At 46.1% G+C, this 13357-nt stretch overlaps 1 protein-coding gene across 4 annotated transcripts in view; it reads left to right on the top strand.

The window, feature by feature from the left end:
* PLEKHA2 (pleckstrin homology domain containing A2) overlaps positions 1–13357 on the top strand; it is a 59163-nt gene that overhangs the window by 22056 nt on the left and 23750 nt on the right. For all 4 annotated transcript variants that reach the window (XM_025993630.2, XM_025993633.2, XM_025993632.2 and 1 more), the window contains 3 exons: positions 3618–3674; positions 9749–9797; positions 11456–11553. In XM_025993630.2, the coding sequence (XP_025849415.1) occupies positions 3618–3674; positions 9749–9797; positions 11456–11553 (204 nt within the window). The remainder of the gene's footprint in view (positions 1–3617; positions 3675–9748; positions 9798–11455; positions 11554–13357) is intronic.

Here is a 13357-nt window from a genome sequence, read left to right as displayed (position 1 = left end):
CCGTTCAAAACATGGGCAAGTCTTTCCAAAGAAATGTCATTCACCAGTGGTGGATGGGAGGTCTTCGGTACTCTGTATGTATGTAGCAGGCTTTAATGGACTGGTTTGGGAACTTAACCACCATGCAAATAGTGTTTTCATTTAAAAACTGAGGAGTTCAGGGGTGCCTAGGTAGCTTAGTCGGTTAAGCAGTTAAGCGTCTGACTCTTGATTTCTGCTCTGGTCATGAACTTGTGGTTCTGGGAGGGAGCACCAAGTTGGGCTCTGCCCTCAGCGAGGAGTCTGCTTGAGGATTCTCTCTCCTTCCCCCTCTGCTCTTCCACCCTGCTTCTGCACTCTCTCTCTCTCTCAAAATATTTTGAAAAATATTTTATTTATTTGACAGAGAGCACGCAGGCAAGGAGAGCAGCAAAGGGAGAGGGAGAAGCAGGCTCCCCATTGAGCAGGGAGCCCGATATGGGGCTCTCTATCCCAGCACCCTGGGATCATGACCTGAGCTGAAGGCAAATGCTTAACTGGCTGAGCTACCCACAAGCCCCTCTCAAAATAAGTAAATAAGTCTTTTAAAAGTAATAATAAATAAATAAAAATTGAGGAGTCTGCTCTTTAGAGGAATAAGATTCTACTCATGTCTTCAGTGTGTTCAAAATCTAGTAAGAAAGAAGAGGCTTAAACTCAAAAATACACCCCAATCAGAATCAAGGGCTAGATTTTTGTCATGTAGACCCGTTGTTCTCAAACTTGGACCTGTGTAAGGATCACTTGGGAACATTTAAAAAAATGTGCATGTTCCATTTGACTCTGATTCAATATGTTTTGGGTGAGGCCTAAGCCTGGGTCTTTTTGAGCAAGCTCCCCAGGAGATTCTGATGTGCACAACAGTTGGAGAATTGGTGTTCATGAATTCCGAGATGGGAGGGGTCAGGGTCAGACTGCAGCCTGGAGAAGGCTTTGTGAAGATAGATCCTCTTGTCCTTTCCTTGGAAGAGATGGTGCCACATCCTGGAAAGGCAGCTTGCACAAGCTTTGACACCTTGCCCCTCCCCACGTGCTGTTTCTCGGCGCTCCTGGCCTGACAACTGGCTGCCGAGGTCCTTAGCTCAGGCATGTTGGCACATTCTTCCTTGACCAGGAAGTTTCTGCCTGGGGCTGCCACCCTGGCAGCAAGTGGTCACCATTAATCTCCTAGGTCCAGTAATTGGAGTGGACATTGAACCATTACTGAGATCAAGGCTCAGTGATCCTGGAGCTGTTTTCTCCTGTCATTCATCTCCCCCTGGGTGGGGAGGAAGATGGGGGAAACTGCATTTACAGATACTTCATCATATTTTCTTGGCTTCTCATGGTAGAGAGGACGTACATGTAAGCCTAGGAGCAGACTGTGGGGTGGGCTGTGGGGGAGGGAGGTGAAGATGCCCCCGCCCCCAGGTAACTGGGCCAGGAGAACTGCTTCGGTGTCTTTCTGCAGTGGGAGAGCTGAAGGGGGTCAGGGGACTGAGGGTGGAGCACCTCTGGAGGGCGGAGGGGATGAAGTAGTTGAAATCCGATCGGCTCATATCTGTCATTACATGTGGGTTAGTGTCCGAATGGCTCCCCAAGTCCCACTTCATCACTCATACTTCCAGATAGGGCTCTGGAGGCTTTTGGGCTGTGGTTTGGGGTGATGAGAGTGAGTTGTGCAAGACCAGCCCTGAGACTTGGCATCTGCATCTTGTAATTAGCGTTGTGGGCCAGGGAGAGGAGCCGCCATGGGCTAGGCTCTCCTTATAGATTTTCATGGAATTCTCATAACAAGCCTATGAAATAGGGTTTACTCTCCCTCTTTTATAGGTAAAGAAACCTGCCTGCAGTTATAGAGTGATAATGTCACAGCTAGTATTCCAACAGCTCAAGCTTTTAAAATTTTATTGTGCTGCTTCTAGAGCATTGGGTTGAAGTCAGGAGACCTGAGCTTTAGTTCAGGCTCTGCCACCAATTATGTGACCTTGGACAAATCCCCTCACAAAGACCCCCACTTTCCTCCAGTGCCAAATGGAGGCTGGGAGTGGGCCAGGTGCTCAGTGTTTGGCAGAGGCCGGTGGCTCTGTGTGTCCCAAGGAGGCAGCTTTACTCTGTGTGGAGCTGTCTGCCCAAAGTGGTCCACATTCTCCTTGGGGCAGTGTCAGGTGCACACTGGCCTTTTGGAGTAGCCTGTGGCTCCTTTTTGGACTCTTATTGAAGGGCACAGAGCCTATCTCTCTTTACTCAATAGAGGTTTCCTTAAAAGTAAATAAAATGCAATCACTGTGTATTTGAAAAAAAAATTGTAAATCAGATCATCCATATTTGAAATGCTAATGTGGCTTCTCAAAGTCAGCATTTAGATTTATGGCCTAATTTGATTTAAAAAAAAGGTGGGAGTTATAGGGGACTATATCCTTTCTGAATTTCTTACGTTAAAATTTAAGGGCCCTGAGAATCCTTTTATTGTGGCATTATCCCCACCCATTTTCTCATGTATAGAAAACTTCACACCTTGCATTTGCTTCACGTGATGCGTGTTAATTCAGATAGCTTGGGCCAAGAAGGGTTCTTCACTACCATCCAAGATACTTCGTAAGGGCAGTCTCCTGGAATGACAGGTTATTTCACTGCTAACCATTTAGGAAATTTACTAAATTCTCCTTATCCAAGATTCATCTCTGTTTATTGCTTTGAAATAACTCCAGGTAATGGGGGCTTCAAGGTTATTTTCTGAGGCGTATACAACAGTTTAAAGATCACCAGGACCCATGGACCGGTTCTCAAGGTCCATGGGGGAGTGGATTTTCCAGGTTATAAATAAGAAACTCCACAGCTGAAGTTTCTAATATTGGTCATTTCTTTGGTATGCTGTCATCCTTGGGTCTTCATTGCTTCATTTCTGACAGTGGAGAAATGAGAAAGCCAAGGACATTGTGCCAAGGCAGAACATTGCCTGACAAGGTGCTTGTGAGTTTCTTGCTTTTTTAATAGAACATTTGCTTTGTGTTTTACAGTGTACAGACATCATTCCAGTTGGCACTCATAATAATCCTGAGAAATAAACTAAACAACTTTTAAAAATTTTGTATTGTGTGGATCTGTACCCTGTTTATTACAAAAAGAATTTGAAGTGGCATAAAGCAGGACCAAGCCAACAAAGAGACCAGAGCAGTCAGGAAGGAAAGCCTAGAATAGCTAATACTTGTTGAGAGTCATCTATGTACCAGGAACAATTCCAAGGTGCCCTTAAATGTATTAACTCATCCTTATGACTGCCTTGTGAGGTAGGAACTGCTATTCTCCCTATTTTTACAGAAAGGAAGAGTGGGGCTTAGTGGTTAAGGAGCTCATTCACTGCCAAATGGTGGAGCTCACACTTTGAACCACTGTCCTAGAACACATCCTGCTATAGTAAGTAAGGCCAAGGGTAAGGTTAGTTTAAGTACAGCCATGGCAAGAATTATCACTGTTTTACAGAGGAAGATGAGCTAAGGAATGTAAGTGGCTTGCTTGAGTTGCAAAGCCAGGACTAGACTTGGTCTTCTTACTCCTAGTGCTGTTTCCATTGCCTCCTATAGCATCATCCTTCTTAAAATGAAAAACCTGTCTTTCAGAACCTGGCTGTTGGAGCAGGAGCTGTTGGATCTTTGCAGCTGACCTACATCTCCAAGGTAATGTTCACCTGGAGTCTGGGGATTCACGGTCTCCAAGTATGTTTAGTATCTAAGCAAAAAAATGTCTAATTCTTCGGGCATTAGTATTTGGGTGTGTTGAATGGACAGTGAAGTGCTCCCCTGTCCTTATGTTTGCCTTTGGAAGCTTTGCTGCTGACCAGGGATGTACTGAGTGTGGTTAGCAGGTTCTTGGAGGGTAAGCCTGAAGTCTCCTACTCCTGGAATACATCATGGACGCAGCAATGCTCCTAGCTCCTGCCAAGGAAGCAGAGGTGCTGGGGGTACACCAAGCAGCCAATGGCAAAACCCCCCAGTGACTGTAAGAGATTCTCCCAAGGGGTATTGTTCAATAGGAGCAGCTCAGAAAGAGTTGAAGTGTGCTGGATTATCCAACACCTGGACAGGATTACTGTGGAGGGAAGGCTAGGAGAGCCCCAGGAAGGCACTCAGTTGTGTCAGAGAACCTTTCAGTAGCCAGATGCCCGCTGGAGAGTCTGGCAAATGGGCCGGCAGACCATCCCTGGTCCAATTAGTGCAGATGGAGCAAGGGCAGCCCATCTTCGGAGCTGAGCCCCCAGGGGGATGGGGGCTGCAAGCTGGTTGATGATGCCCACACGTAGCTGCTGAATTTAGCTTCTCTTAGGGACCCCTCCCTGGAACAGGCACCAGTGCTGACCTGTGATGCAGCAGAGATAAAAAAGGCTGGGGATTTAGAGCCTTGCCAGAAAGAGGAACTATTTGTCCAGTGAGAAGAGCCAGGTGGCTCCCAGCCAGCACTGAGGTTCCGGAAGTCCTGTTCCCCCTACGCACCCCTCGCTTCAGGCCTCTTGGGGAGTCTCTGCTTCCTTGTCCATGTTCTCCCACCCTTGGGTTTAGACAAGGTGCATGGGGGGGGGGGCTCATCTGAATGATCACTGGCTCCTTTTCATAAATGAGCTTTGGGAACCCTGGTGTCCAGCCTTCCATCGCAGCTGGCCAGGGGGTGTTTGGAGGTTGAGGCTGCTGCAGGGTTGCAGGCAGTGCTGGAAGACCCAGCTGGGTACAGAGAAAGAAGATGCAGGGCAGGGTTTGAGCGGAGATAATGACCTAGGGGGGAGGGGGCAGGGCTTAAAGCGAAGTTTTGCTAGCACAGCTGTGGGCAATTTGCGCTTGCCTTGTGGTAAGAGATGTGGCTGCCTGTGGGGCCAGGCGGCCCAGAGGCCTGGGCCTTCCCCTCTCCTGTCCGGTCTTGCTGTGGGCTCGTTAGGTCTTTCTCTAGGAGGCTTGGAGGAACAGAATCAGAGAGGGGGAGCAGAGAACCTCTTTATTAGTGAAACTCCAAACCTTCTCCTGTTTGAGAGGGTTTGGGAGACTTTTTTTTTTTTGACTTGGGACTAGTGAATACAATCTCCTGCTGAATCATGATTTATAAATGCAGCTCAGATGAGGGTTTTTAGAATTAGCTTTGGAGGCTGCCTCATTTAGAAAGGATGGACCCAGCCTTTTAGCGCTTCCTGGGAGATGCAGGCCTGGGTGGGTGTTTTGCAAAACCCACAGCTGCCCCAGGGTCAGGTTACATGGAGCTGACAGCCTTTAACTCCTGCCTGACCCAGTGCCAGAAAGCAGGGGTTTTCCCAGAAACACACTTAGTGGTGGTACTGGCATCAAATTCAACATTCCAGCTTGTTTCTTGTTAAGCCCTGGGGAGTCCCTCCCAGAGTAAAGCGTTTCACCCTGATATCGACCTGGCTCATGGCTATGTGTGGTCTTTGCAGGGGTGTTCTTCTGTAGCTCACTCTTGAGGGCTAGTGTTGGGAAGATAGGTTCCTTCAGAAAGGCCAGCAGAGGTGAAAGTCCTTGACTTGGGACACCTGGGTGGTTCAGTGGTTAAGCGTCTGCCTTTGGCCTAGGGTGTGATTCCAGGGTCCTGGGATTGAGTACTGCATCGGGCTGCCCTCAGGGAGCCTGCTTCTCCCTCTGCCTATGTCTCTGCCTCTCTCTCTCTCTGTGTATCTTGTGAATAAATAAATAAAATATTAAAAAAAAAAAAGTCCTTGACTTAATGTCAGCCAGGGCATTGATGGCCGCAGAATCAAGTTTGGGGCAAATTAGAAAATGATGGAAAGTGGCCTTCCTGCCACCACCTTCCCACCTCACCTGATGGCTCTTCTCTTCTGTGCAGCTGGCTCCAGTGTCCCACCCCCTGCTGTGTCCTGCCCTGTCAGGGCATCATCCTCAGTTAGTTATAAGGAAGACCTTCTTGGCACACTGGTTCTTAACTTCTTGTGGTGGTGGGGAGGGGGATGGGTGGTGGTCACAGATCCTTTTGAGTGTTGGATGAAGAGTGTGGGTTCCTTTTCCAGGTAAATTATACATGTGTCTACACACCCTGGTTTTGCCTATAATTTCAGGGCTCACTGACCTCCAGTGAATGAGGTGACTGGACCACCTCCAGTGGTCCAGAGACCATTGGTTGGAACCTTTCCAGTCATTCTGTGTAGTTGACTTTTTTTTCTTCTACTCTTGATGCCGCCTCATTGGGCAGAGTCACCCTGGACACTGGGGCAGAGCTACCCCAGAACTTCAAGACCTTATTCTGTTGCTGCTGCTTCTGCTAGAGGGGCCCCAGCTGCACTTCCGGCCAGGGGTAGACAGGATGGGGCTGGCTAGCAGTGCCCTGCGACTGATGAGTTTGCTGCTCCCTGTGGTCTGTGTTTGATCTGATAAGAGCAAGTTCCTGAGACACTGTTGAGCTGTAGAATGGCCTTGTCTGCGTCAGTATAAGTGACCCGAGCCCATTCCACTCCTCACATCCTAACCTCGCCTCATTGCTTGCATAACCCAGGACCACTAGTCAACCACTGCTATGCAGCTACTTAACTGTGGCCACCTTAGGGCGTGCAGATGGTAGCTCTTGGCCATCCGCACTATAGCTAGTCTGTGAGCCACACTATTTCAGGATCCTCTGCGCCTTCACTACATCTGAATGAAGCTGCACAGTCTGGTCTGATCACCAGTGTGAGGTGGGCTGGAGGCCAGAGGGCTTAAACCTCCCAGGGAGGAGGGAGTTTCCCACCACAGCCCCCTGCATATGAGGGGAAGGCCAGAGCTTCTTTTCCATAGTAAATGAGGCCCATACCTTGGCCCTTCTCCCTCAGGGACACAGCATAGGTGGATATGATTTCATTTTCCTGCTTGGCCATTCTGTGATTATAAGGAGGGAACTAGTAATTGCACTCTGGCTTTGCTCTGGGAAGCTGAACAGACATTGAAGGTCTTACCCTTGCTAAACGGCCTACAGGCAGAACTAGAACTGATGTCTTGTTGATTCAGCAAGGAGCTAGCTGCTTTGCCAAATAATCCTTCAGTGGTTGGGCATGAGGCAAATTATAGATGTGCGTGCATGTAATCACCCACGTCCCCTGGCTGAAAATTAGATAAACATATAAGAACAAATGAAAAGTCAGGTGATCTCTTAGGTTCAGTTGTAATCTGCATGCCAGCAGCATTCGCTCAGGAGAGGCTGCTAATAAGTTGTGGTCAAAGTGGACCATTTGTCATCCAATCTGGTGAAAAGTCTCTGCCAGTGGGGCTTTCTCTGGTCAGTGATAAATGTCAGTTTCTGGGAGAAAGAGGTGAGTCTCCTAGTAAGTCAGAGAGGGTCTCAGAGTGCCCAGTTTTTCAAAACTACTCTAAAGCTTAAAATAGAAAGGAAGCCATGAGACTAGTGAGTTCTAGGGGCCAGGCAGTTCTCTGATGGTCAGAGTGACACAAGAACTGAGGGTGGGACACGCAGGTGTTACAGGCACAAGGACCGTAGAAGGAACGTGGATGCTGAGGGAAGGAGCAAGAAAATGAGTCACTGACACATCAGCACATCAGACACAAGCAGAATAAAGGCTGTGGTTCTGATACAATCCCCTGATCCAAAGCCCAAAAAACAAGGCAGTACAGGGACCAGAACTTGTGATGTCATGGAGCTCTGGTGAGTGGTTTCTGGGAGTAGTGAAGACATGCCCAGGGGCAGCCCAGGTGGCTCAGTGGTTTAGCGCCGCCTTCAGCCCAGGGTGTGATCCTGGAGACCCGGGATCGAGTCCCACGTGGGGCTCCCTGCATGGAGCCTGCTTCTCCCTCTGCCTGTGTCTCTGCCTCTCTTTCTCTCTGTGTCTCTCATGAATAAATAAATAAAATCTTAAAAAAAAAAAAAAAAGACATGCCCAAATCTGGGTAGTCTGTGACTGAACTCAGAAAGGTGGTTGCACCTTTGCCTAAATCTTTATGTTTTTTAGGACCCTTTAAAGGCTTTCGTTAGGCCCTAAGGCCTTCACCTCACATTATGGTGAACATATCAGAATATAACCATGTCCTTCATTAATATGATTGGCTATAAAATATTCAAAAGGATTTCAGTCGTCTTACTTTTGGACTGATTTGGCTGAGAACCTCAGTTCGTGATTGGCTCTATTTCTTGGCAGTCATCTTGCATATCCAAGGATTCTTGCGAACTAAGAAAATCAAAACTAGTTATTTTCAAATGTACTGAAATTTTAGTGATGGTTTAATTGAAAAATTAATGAAGTTGACTTAATGTGTCATCTTGTAGGCACTTTTTTTTTTAAATTTTCTTTATTTATTCCTGAGAGACACACAGAGAGAGGCAGAGACGCAGGCAGGGGGAGGAACAGGCTCCATGCAGGGAGCCCCATGTGAGACTCAATCCCAGAATCCCGGGATCATGCCCTGAGCCAAAGGCAGACACTCAACTGCTGAGCCATCCAGGTTCTCTTTTTTTGTAAAAAAAAAAAAATATTTTATTTATTTATTCATGAGAGACACAGAAAGAGAGGCAGAGATATAGCAGAGGGAGGAGAAGCAGGCTCCATGAAAGGAGCCCGATGCAGGACTCAATCCCTGGAATCTGGGATCAGGCCATGAGCAAAGGCAGAGATGCTCAACCGCTGAGCCACCCAAGGTGTCCCTCTTGCAGGCACTTAAAATCCTTGTCACTGCCATTGCTATAATGTTATGTAGATATTTAATGATTTATTTATTAATGTTGAGTATGCTGTGTTCATTTTGTATGTTAGAGGGCATTTTTTTTCTAGTCTCATACAAATTAAGAAGGCTCTTGCCTCAAAAAGGGACTGAGAGAATGATGTCCACTGGAGGATTATGACAATGTGGGAGTAGTTCCTAACGTAGGATCTTGGGGAAAAGAGGCCTCCTTAGAAATCCCAGGTATAGTGGTGGAGGCCTGTTCCAGGGAATTCAACTGAACTCCATCAATGGCAGTCACCTCACCTCTTGGCATATGATGGAATATGATTTGTTTTCCTTTATTCATTCAGCGTGTTTGAACCAGAGTGTGGTAGGTTCACCTATGCATGTAGTCAGGAATGTACATGCAATGGGTAGGATTGAAAAGACAAGACAAAATAACACAACAGGAGCTATAAAAATATTTCTACTTTCTTCTCTTTCCTTCCCTTAAATACATAGGTGTGCTCTGATTCTGTGGGCCCCTCTTATTTTCTTGGTTAAGCATTCAGGGTAGACATAAAGGACATTAATCACTGTGTCCAAATGCACTTCGCCCGACCTTTCTGTGAACTCTAATTGGAATCTGTGTATTTGTAGCCATACCACCTTTAATTTGGAGAACCGTTTAGGGACAGGTCGGTGGTTGAGAGAGGAGTGGAATCTTACTAGTGTGAACCGGGCAGATGCAGGTTGTGTAATCCGAAGAGAATTTTGTTGGACTTGGGTGGCTTTTAAAAGTGTTTACAAAGATAAAGATTAAGGTAGACATCAAGATAGTGGTTATCTCTGAGGGGTGGGGGATGGGATTCTATCAGGGAGGGACACACAAAGGGCTTCTAAGAAATAGGACTGATAATGGCCTGTTTCTTAATCTGGATGGTAGTACAGGGTTTCCACTCAATTATCATTCTTTAGAATGTTTATTTATGTTTAATATACCCTTCTTTTTTGTGTGGAAAGTTGCACGGTGAAAAAAAATTTTCCCAAAGATACTTTACAGCAATCTTAGAAACCTATTCTTGTTTCTTTTATATATTTTTTATTTGATTTAGGTGAGCATAGCTACACCGAAGCAGAAACCAAAAACTCCATTTTGCTTTGGTAAGTACTGAGCTGGAGGCTGGGTTTTCTGAACACTCCAGCAGCAACTTCCTCTTTGTGTGGAGACAGTCCTGTGATCACATGTGACTTGCGCCCTGCATGTATGAGTGGCTTCAGCCATGGCAATGCTCCTCTGTCTCAAGTGATAACTACTTTCCCTGGTCTTGCTGCAAAGATAGTTAATAACATAAGATGGAGGTACAGGGCCCAGTGACGGTTTTTCCTGACTCTGCAGGGCAGGGTACAGGTATCTACTAGCAGTTTCTGGGAATCCTTCTCTCAGACTCCAGCAGTGGTGTGCTCAGGAAAGATGGAGATTTGGGGGAGTTGGGAGAACAGTACTCCCGCTGAGTGTCTCAGTGTTGCCACATGAGTGCCACAGTTGGGAGTGACACAAGAAGTAGAATCACTCGGTGGATGCTCCTACTTATATCATTGGGAGTTATTCGGGTCCTACTGTGTTCTCGATAATGTACTAAGTGCTACAGGCAGATGCTAACAAGTAGCTTCTCTTGTTTATCCAGGGTGGTTCTATTTTTTTTTTTTAATTTTTTTTTTTTAATTTATTTATGATAGTCACAGAGAGAGAGAGAGGCAGAGACACAGGCAGAGGGAGAAGCAGGCTCCATGCACCAGGAGCCTGACGTGGGATTTGATCCCGGGTCTCCAGGATCACGCCCTGGGCCAAAGGCAGGCGCCAAACTGCTGCGCCACCCAGGGATCCCATCCAGGGTGGTTCTAAATGTAAGCTCCATGAATCAGGGATGTCCCTTTGTTTTGTCACTGCTGTATTCTCAGCAGGTACAGTGGTTCCTGGCATATAGTGGATGTTCAGTAATATTTGTTGAATGAGTGAATGAACTAATGAATTTTGTGTCTGTCCCGCCATGTTCACCTCCGACAGTTCTGGCTTACTTATACTGGGAGAATAAAATGGTCACTTAAGCTGTCTTCTCTCCCAACTTTGGGGTTGGTTCAGGCTTCTTTGGTGCTCTCGCTATCCCATTTCTTTCAAATATCATTGCTGAGCTCAGAAATGAGTATCTCAGATTTTGTGGTCAGCCGATCTAAGCAAGATAAATAATGAACCCAGAAGTAAAATTATTGACCTCATGGAGTGCTCAGAGGAAAGAACAGGTTGAGAATGAGGTCAGGGTCACAGGTTTGATCTCAGGCAAGCTTTGTTCCATTTCCCAACCACAGACAAGACTCCTAAACCCAGGCCAGCTGTGCTAGTGGAAAAGAGGAGTCCTAGGTCCAAAATTATGTACAGATCACCATGACTATATATAAATCTGTTAGTGCCTCTAAAAGGCAGTTCAGGCTTGTGTCTTGTTGATGGTGGGCCAGAAGCCTCATCACTGTACAACAGCACACGAAGGGGGTGGTTAAAACATGAACAACAACAGGTGTTGTTCTTGTGGCTAATGGAATACTTCATACTTTTAGAGAGAGAGAGAGAGAGAGAGAGAGAGAGAGAGAGCAACTGTAGCCTGCTGCTTCCCACGCAGCTGACCTGGCACCATAGCAGATACCTTCATCTGCTTTGTGGATGCCTCCACCTTCCTCCTTTAAGCATCTAAGTTTTGTGGAGTCTTTCTGTCTTACATGTGTTCTGACCTGGGCTTTTCTCTTTTCCTCCCCTGTGACTATTGCAGTCATCAATGCCCTCTCTCAGAGGTATTTTCTTCAAGCTAATGACCAGAAGGATCTGAAGGACTGGGTCGAAGCCCTGAACCAAGCCAGCAAAATCACCGTACGTATGATTCCTCCTCCTTTCTGGAGGGAGTCAGGGCCTACTTTCAACATGTGGCCTGTTTTGGGGCGGTGGGTATGGGGGTGGGGAAGCTCAGATGACAGCAGGGACTTTCCCAGGAGCCTGTGGAGATCCAGTTCCCCCCTACCTCTTCTTACACCTTGGCTGACTAACCACAAGTTGAACTGAGAGTTTGAGTTTGAATCAAGTTCAAGGGGAAGTTTATGGAGCGTCCTCTTTGTGCTTCCTGGGAGGGCTCCTGGGTAGTGGTGTTTTGGGTAATTCTGGCATGCTGATTCAGAATGTGGTAGGATTGGAAAATGGATTGCTGACCATGAGAAGCAGAGTAAAGGGAAAAGCACATGAAGAGGGAAGTCAGAAGTTTTTACTGGCTTGGGAGCAGGGTGGTGGTGGGGTAGTGTTCTTCCTTTAAGAGGTTGCTTTGGGGGGGGGGTGGTCATTGGCCCAGGTCAATCACAATCCTGTCCTGAGAAAGCCTTCCATTTGGAAGCATCACTGAGCTAGTTCACTGTTCTATCAAAACTCTCATTTTCGTTGACTTGGCTGATGAACTTCTTGCTTCTTCCTTAGAAATCCAGAAAAGGGAGAAGAGTAGGAAAGGGGAGAGGGCAAACTTAATGTTTTGGGGAAAAAAACCACACCTTTCATCAATAATAGGCAAACTGGTGGCATGTAAACCATGGTTTGTATGCTGAGAAGATTGATATTCTTTGTTTACTTATTTTTATTATTTTATTATTTAAGTTTAATTTTAATTCCAGTTAGCATACAGTGTTATATTAGTTTCAACTGTATAATACAGTAATTCAACACTCATATACATCACACCGTGCTTATCCTGACAAGTACACTCCTTAATCCCCATCACCTGTTTCACCCATCCCCTGGCCTCCCCTCTGGCAACCATCACTTTGTTCTCTGTAGTCAAGAGTCTGTTTCTTGATTTGTCTCTCATTTTTTCCCCCTTTGCTTGTTTGTTTTGTTTCTTAAATGCCATATATGAGTGAAATCATATGGTATTTGTCTTTTCTCCGACTTATTTCCCTTAACATAATACTTTCTAGCTCCATCCATGTCATTGCAAATGGCAAGATTCCATTCTTCTTTTCCTAATTTTATTTTTAAAGGTTTTTATTTATTTGAGAGAGAGAGAGCACAAGTGGGGGAAGGACAGAAGGAGAGGGAGAAGTAGACTCCCTGCTGAGCAGGCAGTATGACAGGATCGATCCCAGGACCTGGAGATATGATCTGGGCAGACTTCTCACTGACCAAGCACCCAGGTGCCCCAAGATTTCATTCTTTTCTATGGCTGAGTAATATCACCATATATTTATATATGCATGTACATGCCACTTCTTTATCCATTCATCAGGACACTTGTGCAGTTGCTGGATCGTAGGGTAGATCTATTTTTAACTATTTTTAACTTCTTGAGGACCTTGTTTTCCACAGTGGCTGGACCAGTTTGTATTCCCACTAACAGTGCAAGAGGGTTCCCCTTTTTCCACATCCTCACCAAAACCTGTTGATGCCTGTGTTGTTGATTTTAGCCATTCTAACAGGTGTGAGGTGATATCTCATTGTAGTTTTGATTTGCATTTCCCTGATGATAAGTGATGATGAGCATCTTTTCATGTGTCTGTTGGCCATCTGGATGTCTTCTTTAGAGAAAAATCTGTTCAAGTCTTCTGCCCATTTTGTAATTGGAAGATTGATTTTCTGTATCAGTCAGAAATGCTTATGTTCTAGTTACTTCCAATAGTAACCATTGGGGCAGATGATG

This window comes from Vulpes vulpes, chromosome 7 (assembly GCF_048418805.1).
Source record: "Vulpes vulpes isolate BD-2025 chromosome 7, VulVul3, whole genome shotgun sequence".
Lineage (NCBI taxonomy): Eukaryota > Metazoa > Chordata > Mammalia > Carnivora > Canidae > Vulpes > Vulpes vulpes.
This window is presented reverse-complemented; position numbering and strand designations above follow the sequence as displayed.